This window comes from Carassius carassius, chromosome 6 (assembly GCF_963082965.1).
Source record: "Carassius carassius chromosome 6, fCarCar2.1, whole genome shotgun sequence".
NCBI lineage: Eukaryota > Metazoa > Chordata > Actinopteri > Cypriniformes > Cyprinidae > Carassius > Carassius carassius.
Window position 1 is genome coordinate 9,912,628 of NC_081760.1, and position 18,383 is coordinate 9,931,010.

At 37.8% G+C, this 18,383-nt stretch overlaps 1 protein-coding gene across 1 annotated transcript in view; it reads right to left on the minus strand.

The window, feature by feature from the left end:
* Positions 1-820: 820 nt before the first annotated feature.
* LOC132142365 (receptor tyrosine-protein kinase erbB-4-like) overlaps positions 821-18,383 on the minus strand; it is a 208,793-nt gene continuing 191,230 nt past the window's right edge. The window contains exons 21-27 of the mRNA XM_059552175.1: positions 15,175-15,330; positions 14,801-14,876; positions 13,392-13,538; positions 11,776-11,873; positions 11,488-11,658; positions 4,667-4,967; positions 821-1,950 (exon numbers count right to left, since the gene is read on the minus strand). Of these exons, the coding sequence (XP_059408158.1) occupies positions 1,124-1,950; positions 4,667-4,967; positions 11,488-11,658; positions 11,776-11,873; positions 13,392-13,538; positions 14,801-14,876; positions 15,175-15,330 (1,776 nt within the window). The 3' untranslated portion in view covers positions 821-1,123. The remainder of the gene's footprint in view (positions 1,951-4,666; positions 4,968-11,487; positions 11,659-11,775; positions 11,874-13,391; positions 13,539-14,800; positions 14,877-15,174; positions 15,331-18,383) is intronic.

An 18,383-nucleotide genomic window follows, 5' to 3' on the forward strand; every position in this document is an offset into this window, starting at 1 on the left:
ATTCCTTTTGCACAAAAATAAACATTCTTTCATCATTTACTTACCCTCATGCCCTTCCAAACCTTTTTAAATTACATATTAACATATTTTAAATGAAACCTGAGAGATTTTTGTCCCTCCGTTGAAAGTTATTTCCCTCAAAACTTAGAGATCGTAAAAAGAAATCCAAATGAATTGAGTGGTTTAAGCCAATTCTTCTGAAAAGACTTCATGACATGGTTTCATTTAGACTTTTATTCACATATAAACAGAGGTCAGTGCACATAAATACAACACATCAAAGGTGACAAATAGAAGCTCAACGAACCTCATTAGTCAAGCAAGCACATTTTATGATGTCTAAATGAACATTTTTAAATACAAGAGTTTTGGTGTACACTGGAAAAGTGAAATTAGTGTGTTTGTATTTTTATATTGGACTAATCGATCGTTTCCAGTTCTGGTATGGCTAAAAGCAAATAACACTCCCCAAAGATACAAAATAAACTATTTAGCCTAAATAGTACATCAAAGTGTCGATGTGCAGAATACATATTAGCTAGCTTTACTGACTGCAGAAATGTTTGTGGGTTTTATTATTTTTTTTCTGTGTTTCTGTGCATATTTTAAAGAGACATAACAATAAATGTCTTCTGAAGATATCTTTATTTATAGTAAGTAAACTAAATTAAAAAGACTAATAAAATTTATATGGTGTTTATAATAATCATTTTACTTGTTAGGAATGTAAATTGTTGTCTTTAGGAAAGTAAGAAAAAGTAATACATTTGGCTGTAACAAATGTAGTTTTTTTTTTTCGTCTGTGTAATGGAATTTCAGTGGAAGGAAAAAATCACTCAGGGTTCATTAAAATATCTTAATTTGAGTTTGAACATAAGTATGTTTGGAGCGATATGACAGAGAATAAATGATGACAGGATGTTCATTTTTGGTTAAATTATCATTTTAACTGGTGTTTATCTGGTTACATTCTGATTTATTGGAATAGAAAAGATGGAATAGATTTTGGAATAGTTAAGAGGCACTTTGGTTGATCAGTTTTCTTTAACATCCAATAAATTTCCATCCTTAATTCCTGATTTACTGTGCTGGTAGGAGAATCTGGCTCTCTAGAACTGCGTTGTTACACTACCGTATTCCTGTGCCGGTATGGTGGAGGCGGCAGAACTGTTCCTGGTCTCTTGTTAAACTCAGAAAGATACTCAGGGCTGTCAGCCACGGCGATGCGACTTCGAATGCTGTGCCTGTAGAGAGGTTTGCTTTTACACACTTGCGTTGGGTCTTGAGGGTTTGGCTGAGTCACATTGGGTGGTAGACTATGCTGCCAGTAGTCAGGATAATCAAAGTTCTTCTGTGACTTCCTGTCGACCATTACAGTCCCAGTATGACCTGCTTGAAGCATGTTTCCTGGATAGACAAGGTGGCCGGGAAGGCCGGATATACTTTTACTAGTGACTGTAGATTTTACTGCTTGAGCCAAATGGGTTGAAGAGCCAGACTGACTTGCAAGACAAGGTTGAATCTGTTGGCTGACAAGGGAGATCTGGGTTAACAAGGAGGGATTGCCAGACATGCTAGAGGAATTGGATTCGGCACCATGTGGCGACTGGGAATGCTGGCCATTTTGGCTCATCGATCTGGTTTGGGGGGGTTGAACAGGTGGAATAGCGAAATGAACATGTGTTCCCTGGCCATGGTGGTGGGCTTTCCCAGTTTGTGTTGAGAGGATAACATGGCTACTTGCGGTGTTGGCTGCTGTTGTCATCCGTAGTGGGTTTGTACCACTACTGTTATTGTATGTGTTTAGGTAAAGGGGTTCGTTGATATACTCATCTTCTCCCTTGGGTTTCCTATCAGGGGTGCTGTGGTAACCCGGGTTGTCCAGTGCATTAATATTTTCATTTTTCTGTTGGTTTACAAAAGGATTCTCCTCAACAGGACTAAGATGGTCTATAGACACAAAAGAAAATGAAAATAGAATGACAAAAGCTCTATACTGTATACAGAATAATTGTCACTAACCACAAAAAATGGTTACCAAAGTAGTAAGGGAGACTGGGGGGGGGGCTTTTTTTACATGTCATTACATTTACCTTCATAACTCACAGACTCCTTAAAATGCACTAGTCATCTTGTGATCCAAGAAAAAAATATGTTACCCTGGATCACAAAACCAGTCTTAAGTTGCTGGGGTATATTTTTAGCAATGGCAAAAAAAAAACAGAACAAAATCAAACAAACATTGTATGGGTCAAAATTATCAATTTTTCTTTTGTGCCAAAAATCATAAGGATATTAAGTAAAGATCATGTTCCATGAATATATTTTGTAAATGTCCTACCGTAAATAATTTTTGATTAGTAATATGCATTGTTAATTATTCATTTGGACAACTTCAAAGACCATTTTCTCAGTATTTATATTTTTTGGGGGGGTTTTTTGCACCCTCAGATTCCAGATTTTCAAATAGTTGTATCTCGGCCAAATATTGTCCTATCCTAACAAACCATACATCAATGGAAAGCTTATTTCAGAATTTCGAAAAATTTACAGTTAGGACTGGTGGTCCAGGGTCACATATAGGTGCACTAACTAATAACACAATTGATATATTTTCACTAATAAGGACAAGACTATAATATTAAATTAAATGCAAGAAGTCAGAGTGTTACAATTGTAACACTGAAAAATAAGACATATTAGCCCACTACATACTGCTGTAGTATCTATCTATAATTTCTAAGTTAAAGTTTACGTTTTTCCATCTAATGTTTATATTTTATGTCAGCGTTATTTAAATTAATCACATTTTTAAATAGTTTGTAAAAAATAACAATTTTAGGGATAACACATTACAAGTAACATTACAAGTAACTAGTAAAGTAATGCATTACTTTTTAATTTAAAGAACATATCAGAGTTACTTTTTCAAATGGTAGTTACTTTGTTTTCCCATTTATTGACTGACAGCTCCACTGTGCTCATGTCTTTGCTGCTGAACTTATATGGTCCAATTTATCCAATACTAACAATCAAAAATAATTTAGAAATGTCTGAAATGTTAAGCTTATCTTAAGTCAGTTTTGATTGTTACTATTGGTTGAATTGCATAACCAGTACTAACAATAAAAAATTACTTTATTAATTATTTATTTTTATTTTTTTATTGCTGAAGAGTATTGAACTTTCTTCTTCTGTGTCTTATTCTTTCCCCAACATTGCTAGCGATAGTGTTGACATGCACAAACACCTAAGATACAATATTTGATTGTATTTATCCAAATTGTGGGTCATAACTTATTCAACATAAATCATCTTCAACTGAGCACTCATGGATCAGTGCATTTACAAACATGATAATTCTTAGTTATATTAGACATATACAGAACTATCCAAGACATGCATTTTTGGAGAGAAGAAAGGAACATTATGGCCTACATTTGTAAACATCTCATGACCTACATTTTACATCACTAAAATTAATTAATAAACATTACTGTTCGCATATTAAATGAGAATACACATCTCTAGTATTTCAAGATGAGAACTTCAGTCTTAGTTTATTCTGAATAGTCTGATTACATGTGCACAGGATTATTCATGTGAACATCTTCAGAATAAAGGCCCAAAAAGAACATGAAACTTGATTGAAAATGATGTAAATATGGTCACCAAAAGTAGCAACACTACTCAGTTACAATTTTCAATAAGGTAGTAGCTGTTTTTAATACATTGTAGCATTACGAGTAAGATGTTTTTTTACTCAAATAGCAGTGCAGCATGATAGCAAGTTTTTGTCACATTATATTGAATAATAAGTGTTTCAAATCTGCAGTCTAAGGCATTAATAAAACTGTTAATAGAGTAACATTAATAAGTTTGTTAATAAATGTACTTCTTCAGACAGAGCATTTCAATTAAACTACATATTAAGCTAATAATAAATGTATACTTTTATTTAGCAAGGATGTATTAAATTGATCAAAATACTTATAGATTGTTGCAAAGATTTCTCTTAAGTAAATGCTGTTCTTTTCTACTTTCTATTCATCAAAGATCCTGAAGATATCATAGTTTTCACAAACATTAAGCAGCACAGTTTGATGTTTTCAAAATTGATAGAAATAATCTTGAGATTTCTGAACAATCATGTGAAAATGAAAACTGGAGTAAAGGCTGCTAAAAATTCAGCTTTACCACTACAGGATTAAATTACATTTAAAAACGTTTTTTTTTTCAATATTACTGTATTTTTAAATCAAATGAATGCAACTGGTGACGAAATTTTTTTTTTTTTTTTAAAACATTAAACACATTTTACTGACCTCAAACTTTTGAATAGTTATACACTGTAATTAAATAGCTTCAGCTATAGTTTTGCTACCACTGTTTGTGCTAGTAACATAAAGCCTCCTGGCAGTAGTTTAACTACTGATACTAGCATAAAAATCATAAAAAATTGTGAGTAGCCCACTTGTCGTTAACCACCCACAATTCATTGGCACTCTTTAGTTTAAGGCCTCTGAGGTGAAGGATGAGACCATTAACTGCTGACAAAATTTGTAATGGAGGAACTCAGAATCTCTAGATTTTTCAACCTACTCAACCCACCACACTGGGTTAATATTTTACTCCAGACACCCTCTTTTTTTTTCTTTTTTATTACCTGAGGATGACTTGTTCATAGGGCTCATGTACCCATCTCCATCAGTGGTCTTTGAATTCCTATCTCCGAGAAAGACAGTTGGGTCAGCGCTATAGCGTTGGCCATCACAGTCGTCTCCTGAGCCGGACACGGGCTGTTTCTTCAAACTCCCATTACACTGTTGTTCCTCAAGGGTGTCGAGACCCGTACCTTCTGTGCTTCCAGGGAGGAATACGCCACTCACTGATCCAGAAGTTTCACGGGAACAAGCCCCCATCCCGTCTTCTGGGCTAAAAACTCTCTCATGACACCTCAATTGTGTCTATATAGGGAAACAAAAAAGTTTGGATGGATCATCCATCTTAGGTGTCTAAATCCAAATCTTATAATGATACTGTTCAATTGCAAATAAAAAGGCAGTTGAAAATTGTAGGGAGTGTCACTGCTAGAAAACTAGATTTTGTACTAAAACCAGAATAGATAGGACAGGCTGTCTAAGTGCATGTGGAAATAAGTGTTTCAGGGGAAAACAATTGCAAAATTAGTTATCAGAATCAGAATCAGAATCAGAATGAGCTTTATTGCCAGGTATGTTACAACAAAAATACAAATAGGTGGGTAAGGATTGACAATATACAAATTGACAATGTATGGCAGGTATATTAAAATGAGCATTTATGTATGTACATGTATATTATGTGGAAAAATTTTAACTGTACGCTAAGTATGTGTGTTGGATAAATAAGTGTATGTGTATATAAATATAAATAAGTAGTGTAGTGTGTTCCATGTATGTACATGTATATTATGTGCAAAAGATTTACGTGTACGCTAAGTATGTGTGTTGGATAAAAAGTGTAGTGTATATAAATATAAATAGTGTAGTGTGTCCCACAGTTATTATCAGCTGTTCATAAGATGGATTGCCTGAGGGAAGAAACTGTTCCTGTGTCTGGTCGTTCTGGTGCTCAGTGCTCTGTAGCGTCGACCAGATGGCAACAGTTCAAAGAGGGAGTGTGCTGGATGTGAGGGGTCCAGAGTGATTTTAACAGCCCTTTTGCTCACTCTGGATAAGTACAGTTCTTGAATAGATGAGAGGGTTGTACCGATAATTCGCTCAGCAGTCCGGACTACCCTCTGTAGTCTTCTGAGGTCAGATTTAGAAGCTGAGCTGAACCAGACAGTTACTGAAGTGCAGAGGATTGATTCGATGATGGTGGAGTAGAACTGTTTCAGCAGATCCTGTGGCAGGTTAAACTTCCTCAGCTGGCGAAGGAAGTACAACCTCTGCTGGGCCTTTTTCACAATGGAGTCAATGTGAATGTCCCACTTCAGGTCCTGAGAGATAGTGGTGCCCAGGAACCTGAATGACTCCACTGCAGTCACAGTGCTGTTCATGATGGTGAGTGGGGGGAGTGCAGGGGGGTTTCTCCTGAAGTCCACGATCATCTCCACTGTTTTGAGCGTGTTAAGCTCCAGGTTGTTGAGACTGCACCAGACAGCCAGCTCTTTAACCTCCTGTCTGTAAGCAGACTCGTCACCGTCCTGAATGAGGCCGATGAGTGTGGTGTCATCTGCAAACTTCAAGAGCTTGACAGAGGGGTCCTTAGATGTGCAATCGTTAGTGTACAGGGAGAAGAGCAGTGGGGAGAGAACACAGCCCTGGGGAGCTCCGGTGCTGATTGTACGGGTGCTGGATGTGTATTTTCCTAGTCTCACTAGCTGCTGCCTGTCTGTCAGGAAGCTGTTGATCCACTGACAGACGGAGGTGGGCACGGAGAGCTGAGTTAGTTTGGGCAAGAGGAGGTTTGGGATGATCGTGTTGAAGGCAGAGCTGAAGTCCACAAACAGGATCCTCACATAGGTCCCCGGTCTGTCTAGGTGTTGCAGAACATAATGCCGTCCGATGTTTACTGCATCGTCCACAGACCTGTTTGCTCTGTAGGCTCTGTATTACTTCCAAAATAAGGGGTCATGGTTTGGCTGGTTAGTATGAGAGTAATGGAAGCCAAAATTATTTTCCCTGAATGATTAAGTAAACATTTTCTTCAAGGAATAGTTCAATTAAGATTTGCTGAAAATTTACTCACCCTCAGAGTTTGTTTCGTCAGATTTAGAGAAATTTAGCATAACATAATTTGCTCACTAATGGATCCTCTGCAGTCAATGGGTGCCATCAGAATAAGATTCCAAAATACTGACAAAAGCTTCACAATAATCTTGGACCAGCATGAACTTCAATTACAGTGAATTTCATGCTGGTCCAGGCTGGTTTGTGCTGGTCTAGCTGATGAACCACCATAGTCCTGCTGTTCTCAAGTCAAATCGAGCTGGTGAAGCAGCATAGTCTTGCAGGGCTGAGTGTGAGTCGGCCAGTTGTCTGTATATAAGCAGTGTCTTTAGGGACAAGCTTGCATAGTTCTATATTTAATGCATTGTTGATGTAAAAAAATGCAAACAAACACAAACATTTAGAGATATTAAAACAAAGAAAAATGGCAATTAACAGCATAATTACAAGTAGTTTGTTAAATAACAGGGGTCCCCTATCTATATCTGTCACGATCATTAGATGGAGTGCCCCATGAACTTCAGTAGAGGGCACTCCACTCAGGACCATTACTCCCATCAACCACCAGATGTCACTTGGACACTAGCACCTCTCATACTGTTGCACCACACCCGAACTACATTCCCCATGAGTCACTGCATCACAATCACCTTGCCACACCTGCACCTCATTCATCAGCCAATTTCCTTGCCACACCTGCACCTCATTAACACACACATAAAAGCAGCACAATCACTCTCACTGACTTCAAAGTCTTGTTTAGCCTGTCTAACATTTCCGTACGTTTCTCCCTGTGTTTGTTCTCCCTGTGTATGATCTTGGATTGTTTAAACTGACTCTGCTGCCTGCCCTGATGTCTGCTCGTTACCGTTTGTAATTCTGGATATCCCTAACATACCTGATGCCGTTCCTGATTTTTGCCTGTATGACCATTCTCTTAATAAAGTTTCTGCACATGGATCCGAACGCCTCTGACTCCCTGTTACAGAAGACTTCGCCATACCAGGATCCAGCAGCCCGGTACCCCCTTGTCACTGAGGTATCGGTTCCGGTTTCAATGTCAGCCTATCACCAATCCAGCCTAACCACAGATCCAGTAGACCAGCTGTTAAATCTAAGACAAGGAGATCGATCTATTGAGGACTATGTTCAACAGTTCTGTGAGTTGGTATATCGAGTTCCTCTAGACGATGAAGTCTTGTTTAAGGATTTATTCCATTTTGGACCCAATGAACCAGTAAAATCTTGGTTACCTAGAGGAGAGTCTAATGGCAGCTTAAGGGATATAATGGACTTTGCACTCTTGTTATGTGTTTCTCCTTTCACTGTGGGAGAGGCAGAGGACTTTAAAGCCCCAAAATCACTGCACAAGATGGCCACCAGCCCAGCGCCGCTGCACAAGATGGCCGCCAGCCCAGCGCCTGTGCACAAGATGGCCGCCAGCCCAGCGCCGCTGCACAAGATGGCCGCCAGCCCAGCCCTGCTGCACAAGATGGCCGCCAGCCCAGCCCTGCTGCACAAGATGGCCGCCAGCCCAGCCCTGCTGCACAAGATGGCAGGCTCAGTTGAATTTCCAGAGTCAAGTCTGGTCCCCGTCGACTTTCCAGAGTCAAGTGAAACAACAGTTAAACTTCATGATTCTAGCCAGGTCACCTTTGATCAGGTCCCTGTTGATTTCCCGTAGTCTAGTCAGGTCACCGGTGACTGTCCAGAGTCAGGTCAAGTCTCCACTGACCGTCCAGAACAAGGTCAAGTCACCACTAACACCCAAGAGTCAAGTAAAACAATAGTTAAACTTCATGAGTCTAGTCAGGTAACCGTTGATCAGGTCCCTGTTGATATCCTGGAGTCTAGTCAGGTCACCGCTGACTGTCCAGAGTCAGGTCAAATCACCATTAACACCCATGAGTCAAGTCAAGTCACTGTCGATCTTCAGGAACCAAGTCAAGTCACTGTCGATCTTCAGGAAACAAGTCAAGTCACTGTCGATCTTCAGGAACCAAGTCAAGTCACAGTCGATCTTCAGGAACCAAGTCAAGTCACTGTCGATCTTCAGGAACCAAGTCAAGTCACTTTCGATCTTCAGGAACCAAGTCAAGTCAGTGTCGATCTTCAGGAACCAAGTCAAGTCACTGTCGATCTTCAGGAACCAAGTCAAGTCACTGTCGATCTTCAGGAACCAAGTCAAGTCACTGTCGATCTTCAGGAACCAAGTCAAGTCACTGTCGATCTTCAGGAACCAAGTCAAGTCACTGTCGATCTTCAGGAACCAAGTCAAGTCACTGTCGATCTTCAGGAACCAAGTCAAGTCACTGTCGATCTTCAGGAACCAAGTCAAGTCACTGTCGATCTTCAGGAACCAAGTCAAGTCACTGTCCATCTTCAGGAACCAAGTCAAGTCACTGTCGATCTTCAGGAACCAAGTCAAGTCACTGTCCATCTTCAGGAACCAAGTCAAGTCACTGTCGATCTTCAGGAACCAAGTCAAGTCACAGTCGATCTTCAGGAACCAAGTCAAGTCACAGTCGATCTTCAGGAACCAAGTCAAGTCACAGTCGATCTTCAGGAACCAAGTCAAGTCACAGTCGATCTTCAGGAACCAAGTCAAGTCACAGTCGATCTTCAGGAACCAAGTCAAGTCACAGTCGATCTTCAGGAACCAAGTCAAGTCACAGTCGATCTTCAGGAACCAAGTCAAGTCACAGTCGATCTTCAGGAACCAAGTCAAGTCACAGTCGATCTTCAGGAACCAAGTCAAGTCACAGTCGATCTTCAGGAACCAAGTCAAGTCACAGTCGATCTTCAGGAACCAAGTCAAGTCACAGTCGATCTTCATGAGCACAGTCAAGTCACAGTCGATCTTCATGAGCACAGTCAAGTCACAGTCGATCTTCATGAGCACAGTCAAGTCACTGTCGATCTTCAGGAACCAAGTCAAGTCACAGTCGATCTTCAGGAACCAAGTCAAGTCACAGTCGATCTTCAGGAACCAAGTCAAGTCACAGTCGATCTTCAGGAACCAAGTCAAGTCACAGTCGATCTTCAGGAACCAAGTCAAGTCACAGTCGATCTTCAGGAACCAAGTCAAGTCACAGTCGATCTTCAGGAACCAAGTCAAGTCACAGTCGATCTTCAGGAACCAAGTCAAGTCACAGTCGATCTTCAGGAACCAAGTCAAGTCACAGTCGATCTTCAGGAACCAAGTCAAGTCACAGTCGATCTTCAGGAACCAAGTCAAGTCACAGTCGATCTTCAGGAACCAAGTCAAGTCACAGTCGATCTTCATGAGCACAGTCAAGTCACAGTCGATCTTCATGAGCACAGTCAAGTCACAGTCGATCTTCATGAGCACAGTCAAGTCACAGTCGATCTTCATGAGCACAGTCAAGTCACAGTCGATCTTCATGAACCCAGTCAAATCACCACGGATCTACCAGAGCCTCGTCACGTCTCAGCCGCTCTTCCAGTGCCCTGTCAAATCTCAGCCGAACTTCCAGAGCTCTCGTCCTATCCTGTCACGGCCATGGAGGCCGTCTATGAGTTCTCATTCGTTCCGGTCATGGCTACGGAGGCCACCCACCAACTCTCTGTCTGTCCTGTCGCAGCCACGGAGGTCCTCCATGAACTCAACGCATGCCCTGTCAGGACCACGGAGGCCAGCTACCATCTCATCACGGCCAGGGAGGCCGCTATTAACCTGTTTATGTTCTCTGTTTCAGTCCCACCTGACCAGACTTGCTCTCCTATGCCATCAACTCCACTGTGGTGGTCCTCTTCTCCGCCCTGGTGGGCTTCTGTCCCATCTTCTCGGCTGTGGTGGTCCTCTGCTCCACCCTGTTGGGCTTCTGTCCCGTCTGCTCGGCTGTGATGGTCCTCTGCTCCGCCCTGGTGGGCTTCTGTCTCATCTGCTCAGCTATGGTGGTCATCCGCTCCGCCCTGGTGGGCTTCTGTCCCGTCTTCTCAGCTGTGGTGGTCGTCTGCTCCACCCTGGTGGGTTTCTGTCCCCTCTTCTCAGCTGTGGTGGTCCTCCGCTCCGCCCTGGTGGGCTCCAGCTCCAGGAAGGGCCCCTGTTTCCCATGTTAGGCACAGGAAGGGCTCCAGTTCCGCCTGCTCTGCCCCGGTCCCTGACCACTGCACTTCCTCATGGACCTGGCCCTCCACCCCCCCCCCCCCCTCCCTGTTCCGCCTCCTCTCCTTTGGGGGGGTGGGGGGGCGGGGCTATGTAACAATCATTAGATGGAGTGCCCCATGAACTTTTGGGGAAAACGTTTTGGGGAAAACTCCTTTTTCTCCAAATACTGAAGCTTTTCAATAACGAAATGTAACTGTATGGCCATTGGTTTGTGCAGTGAATTAAAATACGAACCAATGGTTCAGCAGCAGAGCATAAAGAGCTTATTACTAAGAGGTAAGTTCTAAAATAGCAAAATTTCTAGCGACATCGTTGCAAATGTCATGTGGCCTATTTATATATATATATATTAGCATTATTATATTTTTTATTAAATAAATGCTGCCTTTGTGGACATAAAAAAAAGAAAAAAATAACATTTGTAATCATGATTTATTCCAAATTATTCAAAACTTTTGACTGGTTGTGTACGTCTAACAGAAGAAAGTAAAAACAAAAATATTAAAAGGCTTTACCTTTAAACATTTTTATTTATTTATTCACCTATTTATCTTTTACTTGCACTTCAATAAAGGTATACATTTTATCAGGTCATGAAAAAAAAAATTAATTGTAGACAAAGCAAAGAGCTATTCTTACCTTACTGGTATCCATTGGTGGTCTTGATGTGTATGAAGAGGTAGTGATATTAAAGGTCTGAGGAACCAAGTACTCCTCAGTGTCCATCAGGTCATCCAGCTCCTCCTCGTCCAGAATATTCTGGAAGAACTTACTGTGGCTGGGGCTGGACAGCTTCATGCGGTCATCCCCCTGAAAGCAGAAACGACACCATCACTCTCTGCAATCACCTTGAGTTTCATGGGTGGTGTAGGAAAAAAGTATTGATTTTCTAGGTGAGACACAATACAAAAATAGTTGTATTCTCACCTGTATGACGAGGTATCTCTGAGGGTCTCGTGCCATGCGGCTGAACTCTGCAGCAAGTTCTTTAAAACGAGGCCGACTATCAGCATCAATCATCCAGCCTAGAGGTGAAGACAGTAAGAAATGCCAGTAGTAACTACATTTATCAATTACACAGTTTTTACAGACACTGCAATGTAGTTACTCAAATTAAGTTTTATTTTGACTAACTGACAGATAGATTCCTTCATACGGAATCTCTCCAGGCTCTTCAGATTCCCAGCTCCATGTTAGTGCTTCTTCTCTTCAGTTCACCTCACTCATTTTTATAGGGTTGAGGTCAAGGAACTGGGATGGCCATGGCAGAAGCTTCATTTTATGCTCAGAGACACGTTTGTGTTGATTTTGATGTTTGTTTTGGATCATTTTCCCGATGGAAGATCCAACCATTGGCCCATTATAAGATATTTTAAAAGAGACAGTCAGGTTTAGATTTTTTTATCTGTTGGTATTTGATAAAATTCATGATACCATGTATCTGAACAAGATGTCCAGGATCTCCGGCAGAAAAATATGCCAATAAAAATACAGCCATATATTTCACCATGGGTATGGGGTACTTTTTAACCCTATTTGAAATTATCTGGTGGGTTTGCTGCCAAAAACCTCTTTATTTATTTTCGTCATCATACCATAGAAGCCAGTCCCATGTGAAAGGGAATATACTTCAGAAATATTTTACTCATTAGAATTTCTAGGTTTGCCAATGACTGTTGGTCTACATGCATAGGAGAAAAACATTAACGTTATAATTTGAGTTCCACTTTCAATTGTTTTACTTTCTGAATGAAAGATCAAAAGATAAATGATGCAGATTTACTTTCACAGCCACCTTTTCTCATATTTTCACAGCCACCTTTTCTCATATTTTCACAGCCAGCTTTATCAAGGGTGCTTATATTAGTGGAGGGCACTGTAGATAGATAGACAGACTCATTTGCATCTTATTGAGCTGTTTTCTTTCCACATTAACCCAAATTACTGAACTTCTTACAGTTCCATTATATCTCTGACAGGAAGTAACATGCCCTCACCTTGCAGCAGCCTGCTCCTTATTTCCTCCCAATTAATTTCCTTTCAGTTCTCACACTCAAACACATTATCCAAATGAGCAGCAATTACTCACACAATCACACCACATTTCATCTCCATCAATATTTCGCATTTCATTGTCCGTGGAGCTACAGATGTCACAGCGAGTAGAATCACAAACAACAGCTTACAGTCAAAATGTAATTAGAATTAATGGGTTCAGTCTGTGTCTCATTTTATCTCTTTGTGTTTATTTGATTGAACTGGCTGAGAAACCCCACCGCTCACCCAGCTGCTTTTTTCCACAGTCCACAAGACTGTCTGGCTAAATAATGGCGAGTGGATGGGCTAAAAACCATGTGACTGCATGTATCTTGCTAAATAAAATATCACGTTTTTAGTATAAAAATGATAAGTTATTGTAACTTACAGAGTATCTCAAATACTACACATCCATGATGTACCATCACTGAACTGTATGTGCGCTAGTACCTTTCTGTAGAATTTGAGCTACTGATAATATTCAGGATTCTACATATCTCATTTACATTTCACCATCACCATATAGACATCTATGGTGCAGATGGGTGGCTGGGGCAAACGTTCGCCCTTCTCCAAGATGTCTGGAATCTCACGTGTGGGAATCCCATCATAGGGCTTTCCTCCAAATGTCATCAGCTCCCAGATAGCCACCCCTGAATGACAATAGTCAACACACCACATTCGGTATACAGACAGATTTGAGTAAAATAAATAAATAAATAAATGAAAATAAAAATAAAAGGATATATATATATATATATATATATATTTTTTTTTTTTATTATTAAATTCAATTCAAGTTTATTTGTATAGCGCTTTTTACGATACAAATCATTACAAAGCAACTTTACAGAAAATTATGTTTCTACAATATTTAGTAGTAGCTTATAGGTGGTGGCTGTCAGTTTGTGTGCATATGACAGGATTTTTCAGAAAACACAGAAAATACAAGACATAGTCAGCCAGATGATGAACATTATTAACAGCAATTAATATATGATGCAATCACACTATATATATATATATATATATATATATATATATATATATATATATATAGTGTGATTGTATGTATTGTATATATATATATATATATATATATATATATATATATATATATATATATATATATATATATATATATATATATAAATGATAATAATATATAACAATTAATTAAATGATATTGCATTGTCAAATATGAAACAATGTAGAGAATATATTACAAATAAAATCTGTCATTTTAAAATTGTAACTGCATCAGAATACACAACTTAAATACACCATTAAATTAATATATTATATCATATACAGACACCAATACCAGTAGAATTTTAAAGTTTGTGGTCATTATATTTTTTTAATAGATGTTTTTTTTTTTTTATAGCATCAAGGCTGCATTTATTGATCAACAAATATTTTACAATTTAAAATAACTGTTATATGTTCAAAAGTAATTTATTCCTGTATTTCAAAGCTGAATTTTGAGCATCACCAGTCTTCAGTGTCATATGATTCTCCAGTAATCACTCTAATGTGCTGAATTCCTGCTCAAGAAACATTTCTACTTAATATCAGTGCTGGAAACAGTTGTGTTGTTTACTATTTAAGATCACTGTCATTTTTTATCAAATAATGCATTTCTGCTGATTAAAAGTATTAATTTCTTAAAAAAAAGAAGAAGAAAGAAAAGAAAAGAAAAACTTACTGAGCCCAAATATATTCTGTATTTAAAAATATTTATTCCCAGTTCAATTTAAAGCCTAAATATATATAAGTTGACTCTCCTATGCTAAGAGTAGCTTTGACTTACAAATAAGTCCTTATCATTGACTAGTAAAGGATTGCTTGAAAGTATACTATACTACTAACTGATTTAAGTAAAACTAGGACACTGTAAAAGTGTTTTACTCACCATAACTCCATACATCACTCTGATGTGTGAACTTCCTGTAATGAATGCACTCCAGGGCCATCCACTTGATGGGCATCTGCATAAGAGAGAATTCTCATCAGGATGTAATAATAAATGGAGTAATGCAATCATGTATAATTAAAACATACATTTGTGAAATTCAAATCAGAACAGTCCAATTTGAAATATGATAATAAATTAGAAATAAAATGAAGAAACTACCATTCTTTCTACCATTTTATTGATTTATTTATTTATTGCGTCCAACCCACATTAATTACAAAATCGCTTAAAATTAATTCAGTGAATCCATAACACATATTAAGTTTTATGAGTTTTTCACAACTAGTGTGTCTCAGCTTGTCACTACTGACCTTGCCTCCATCTGAATTATACTCCTTTTCATCAACATCCAGCAGTCGAGCAAGTCCAAAATCAGTGATCTTGATATGGTTTGGAGATTTTACCAGGACATTACGGGCCGCGAGGTCCCTGTGCACCAGCCGCCTCTCCTCCAGGTACATCATACCCTGCCAAATAGTAGATCTGAGTGCTTCAATCCAAAACCATTATGATTATCATAAATACAGATATGAATCACTGCATTCAGAACATGGGAAGTCTGTTAAAAATAAAAATAAAATGTAAAACTTAAGTTAATTTCATAAAATTATACATTTAGTGTACTGCCTTACACAAGTTGGAAACTGAGCTGGACAGATTGTGAAAAAAAAAACATATTATATATATATATATATATATATATATATATATATATATATATATATATATATATATATATATATATATATATATATATATAGCACTTCTATAGTCACTGCTCTGTTTCTCTAGGGTTCAGTCAATGTCTGGACTTGTGTAATAACCCATATCAAAAATATTGTTCACATCTTAACAAATATCTTTCCTTGTCTGTACCCAAATTGTGATGGTAATGTCTAAAAAACATCTCAAGAAACACTGATACCAACAAAACTGTGCCGTTATGAGAAGAAATGGACATGTTTGAAAACTCTGAAGAAAGTAATTTTCCCTGCAAGTTGTTTCTTTACTGTGAAAAAGATTAAAAAACATAGTGATATAAAATTGCCTTCATTTCAGTCTGATATTTTAAAACAAAGAAAAGGGCAAAAAGGCACCGCAAGGAACAACAAAAACAATTCAAGGGTGTACTTGAAGTCAAAGAAAAAAAAAGACTGGTTTGAATATTTCCAATGTTTTTATTAATAATTCAACATTCAACAGAATTCAACAGTGACCAAAACAGTAATAGTCTGAAAAATTAGAAACATATGCATAGCAATATGCAATTTTTTTTCCTAAGTGCTGCTCAAAATTAGTTAGACAGCAGCAACAACAACAAAAATAAATAAATAAGACTCAAGCACATTCTGTTAAAGTGCATTTTGTCCTGAAACTATTCAGCATTACAGAAAAATATGAGAATAAAACACAGAAGCAGTCGCCTGGCACTGAGAGACTGAATCATGGAGTGATCTATCACCAGCCACACACACATACACACCAATGCCACAATCTGCAATATACTGCAAACTTTTTCCAAGTTACACTTTTTATTACTGTATTTTATAATAAATGCATGTACTGTATTAGAGACTTTTTATTAATATCTGTATACAACCTAATAAGTCAACATAAAACATCAGGATATCTTCATACATGTCTGGATACATTTTCAAACTTGTTGCATGGTTTAATGTATCTAAACAACTTTGAAACTGAAAGCTGTAGGGCATTTATTTAGTAGATTAATCTGTTTTATTATAAAATATCTCTTTTTTTCAGGATATGTCCCTTTTTGTCACTCTTTTACAGATAGAACCATTTAAATTGGAGAACTTGGCTTTAGATGTCCCTATAACCATTTCTTACTGTTTATTCTCTAATTTGGCATGAATAATATGCACATTTTCAAGTCACTTAATGGTAATAATACATACCCATTCCACATCATAACTGTGTATTTCAGTAGCAGTGAAAGCCTCATAGGATAAATTACACAGCACTGTTCTAAATGAGTAGAATCTTTCCACAGTCTTTCAAACCATCCATTTATTTTTTCATTAACCATTAAACAGAAATGCATTCCCTCAGGCTTGTTCTGCTCATCTCCTACACCATGACCATTGCTGTAGTTCTGAAGGATCAAGCGTTTAAAGTCTTACACGGTCCATGGATTTCTAATTCTTTTAAACAGACACAGGACAGTATGAATACTACTTGGCTCAGGTATGCTAAGATTTGTAGCAATCAGCATTTCCCTTGATTGACTGTCCAATCCCAGAAGTAATCTGTTTTAAATATACTTTCATTTTACTGCACTGTAATTGAATTGGCGTAGCTCCAGGTTGGCTCTCTTAAAGTAACCAAATAAATACATACAATAAAAATGCTGTTTACTTGTTCTGTTTTGGCCGATTGGTCTGCTACCTGAAACACTTATTATCTATTATTGACATTTATTAATTTTCAGTAATGTTGCCTATTCATGAATTAATATGTAAACCTAATGAAATATGTCTGAGAAATAATTGTGTACATATTCAATAATAATTATGAATACAAATAATGAATACATGTAAATATAAAGTCAGATTGATTATACATATACTTACACATAATATTTGAATGTGTAATGCTTTTGAATAACAATCCAAAATGTTTCTAATAATAAAGTTATCCACACCAGTCAATTAATATCTTGAATCAAAAAGCAACGTGTTTGTCAGAAACAAATCCATCTAAAAGAGTTTAATTTTAACTGTAGCTTTTAGATAAAATATAAAGGCCAAAATAATAATGCTTCTAATAATGCTTCCTCCAGTGAAAGTCCTTATGTTGTTGTCCTCCCACATAAAAATCCACCAACACAATTGTTAAGAACTGTTTTGGACTATTGTTGCTTGTTGATTAATCTCTGCCTATTTCACTCCTGATTCAGAAAAGATGACTTTTTCAAGAGACCGCAGTATTGTGGATAGAGGACTGATATTTTAGCTGGAAGCAGATAATTGAAGTAAAAAATGTTTCAATGATGGTTTTGCTTCTTACAAACACACAGTTTTTCTCTTCACAGGTTGGACTGGTGGACTGGAGTCATGTGGATTACTGTGGATTACACCTGTCAAAACAGAGATCATTTGCATAAGTGCAGTAGAATTCTCAAGGTCTGAAAGGTAGAATTTGTCATGACATTCTGATGAAAGATTACACAGACCTTTTCTTCTGATGATGATCATGCACAGTAAAAGCTGAAATATATTAATACAGTAAACAGAGTCATGCTGAATCTACAGGGAGTGGTTTAACAATGTACAGTAGATTTCAATTTTAAATAAATACACTCAGATAACAGCATAGATACAATAAGTAATTTGCAGTTTTATTATTATTATTATTATTATTATTATTACTATTTGATATTATATTAATAACTGCTGTGGTTGCTGCCAAGCTTAAGGTCAAAGTTAGCGAGATCCAGCTAGTCTAACTACAACATTTGCCAACAAATCTACTTCCACTGAGATAAATAGGAATGCTA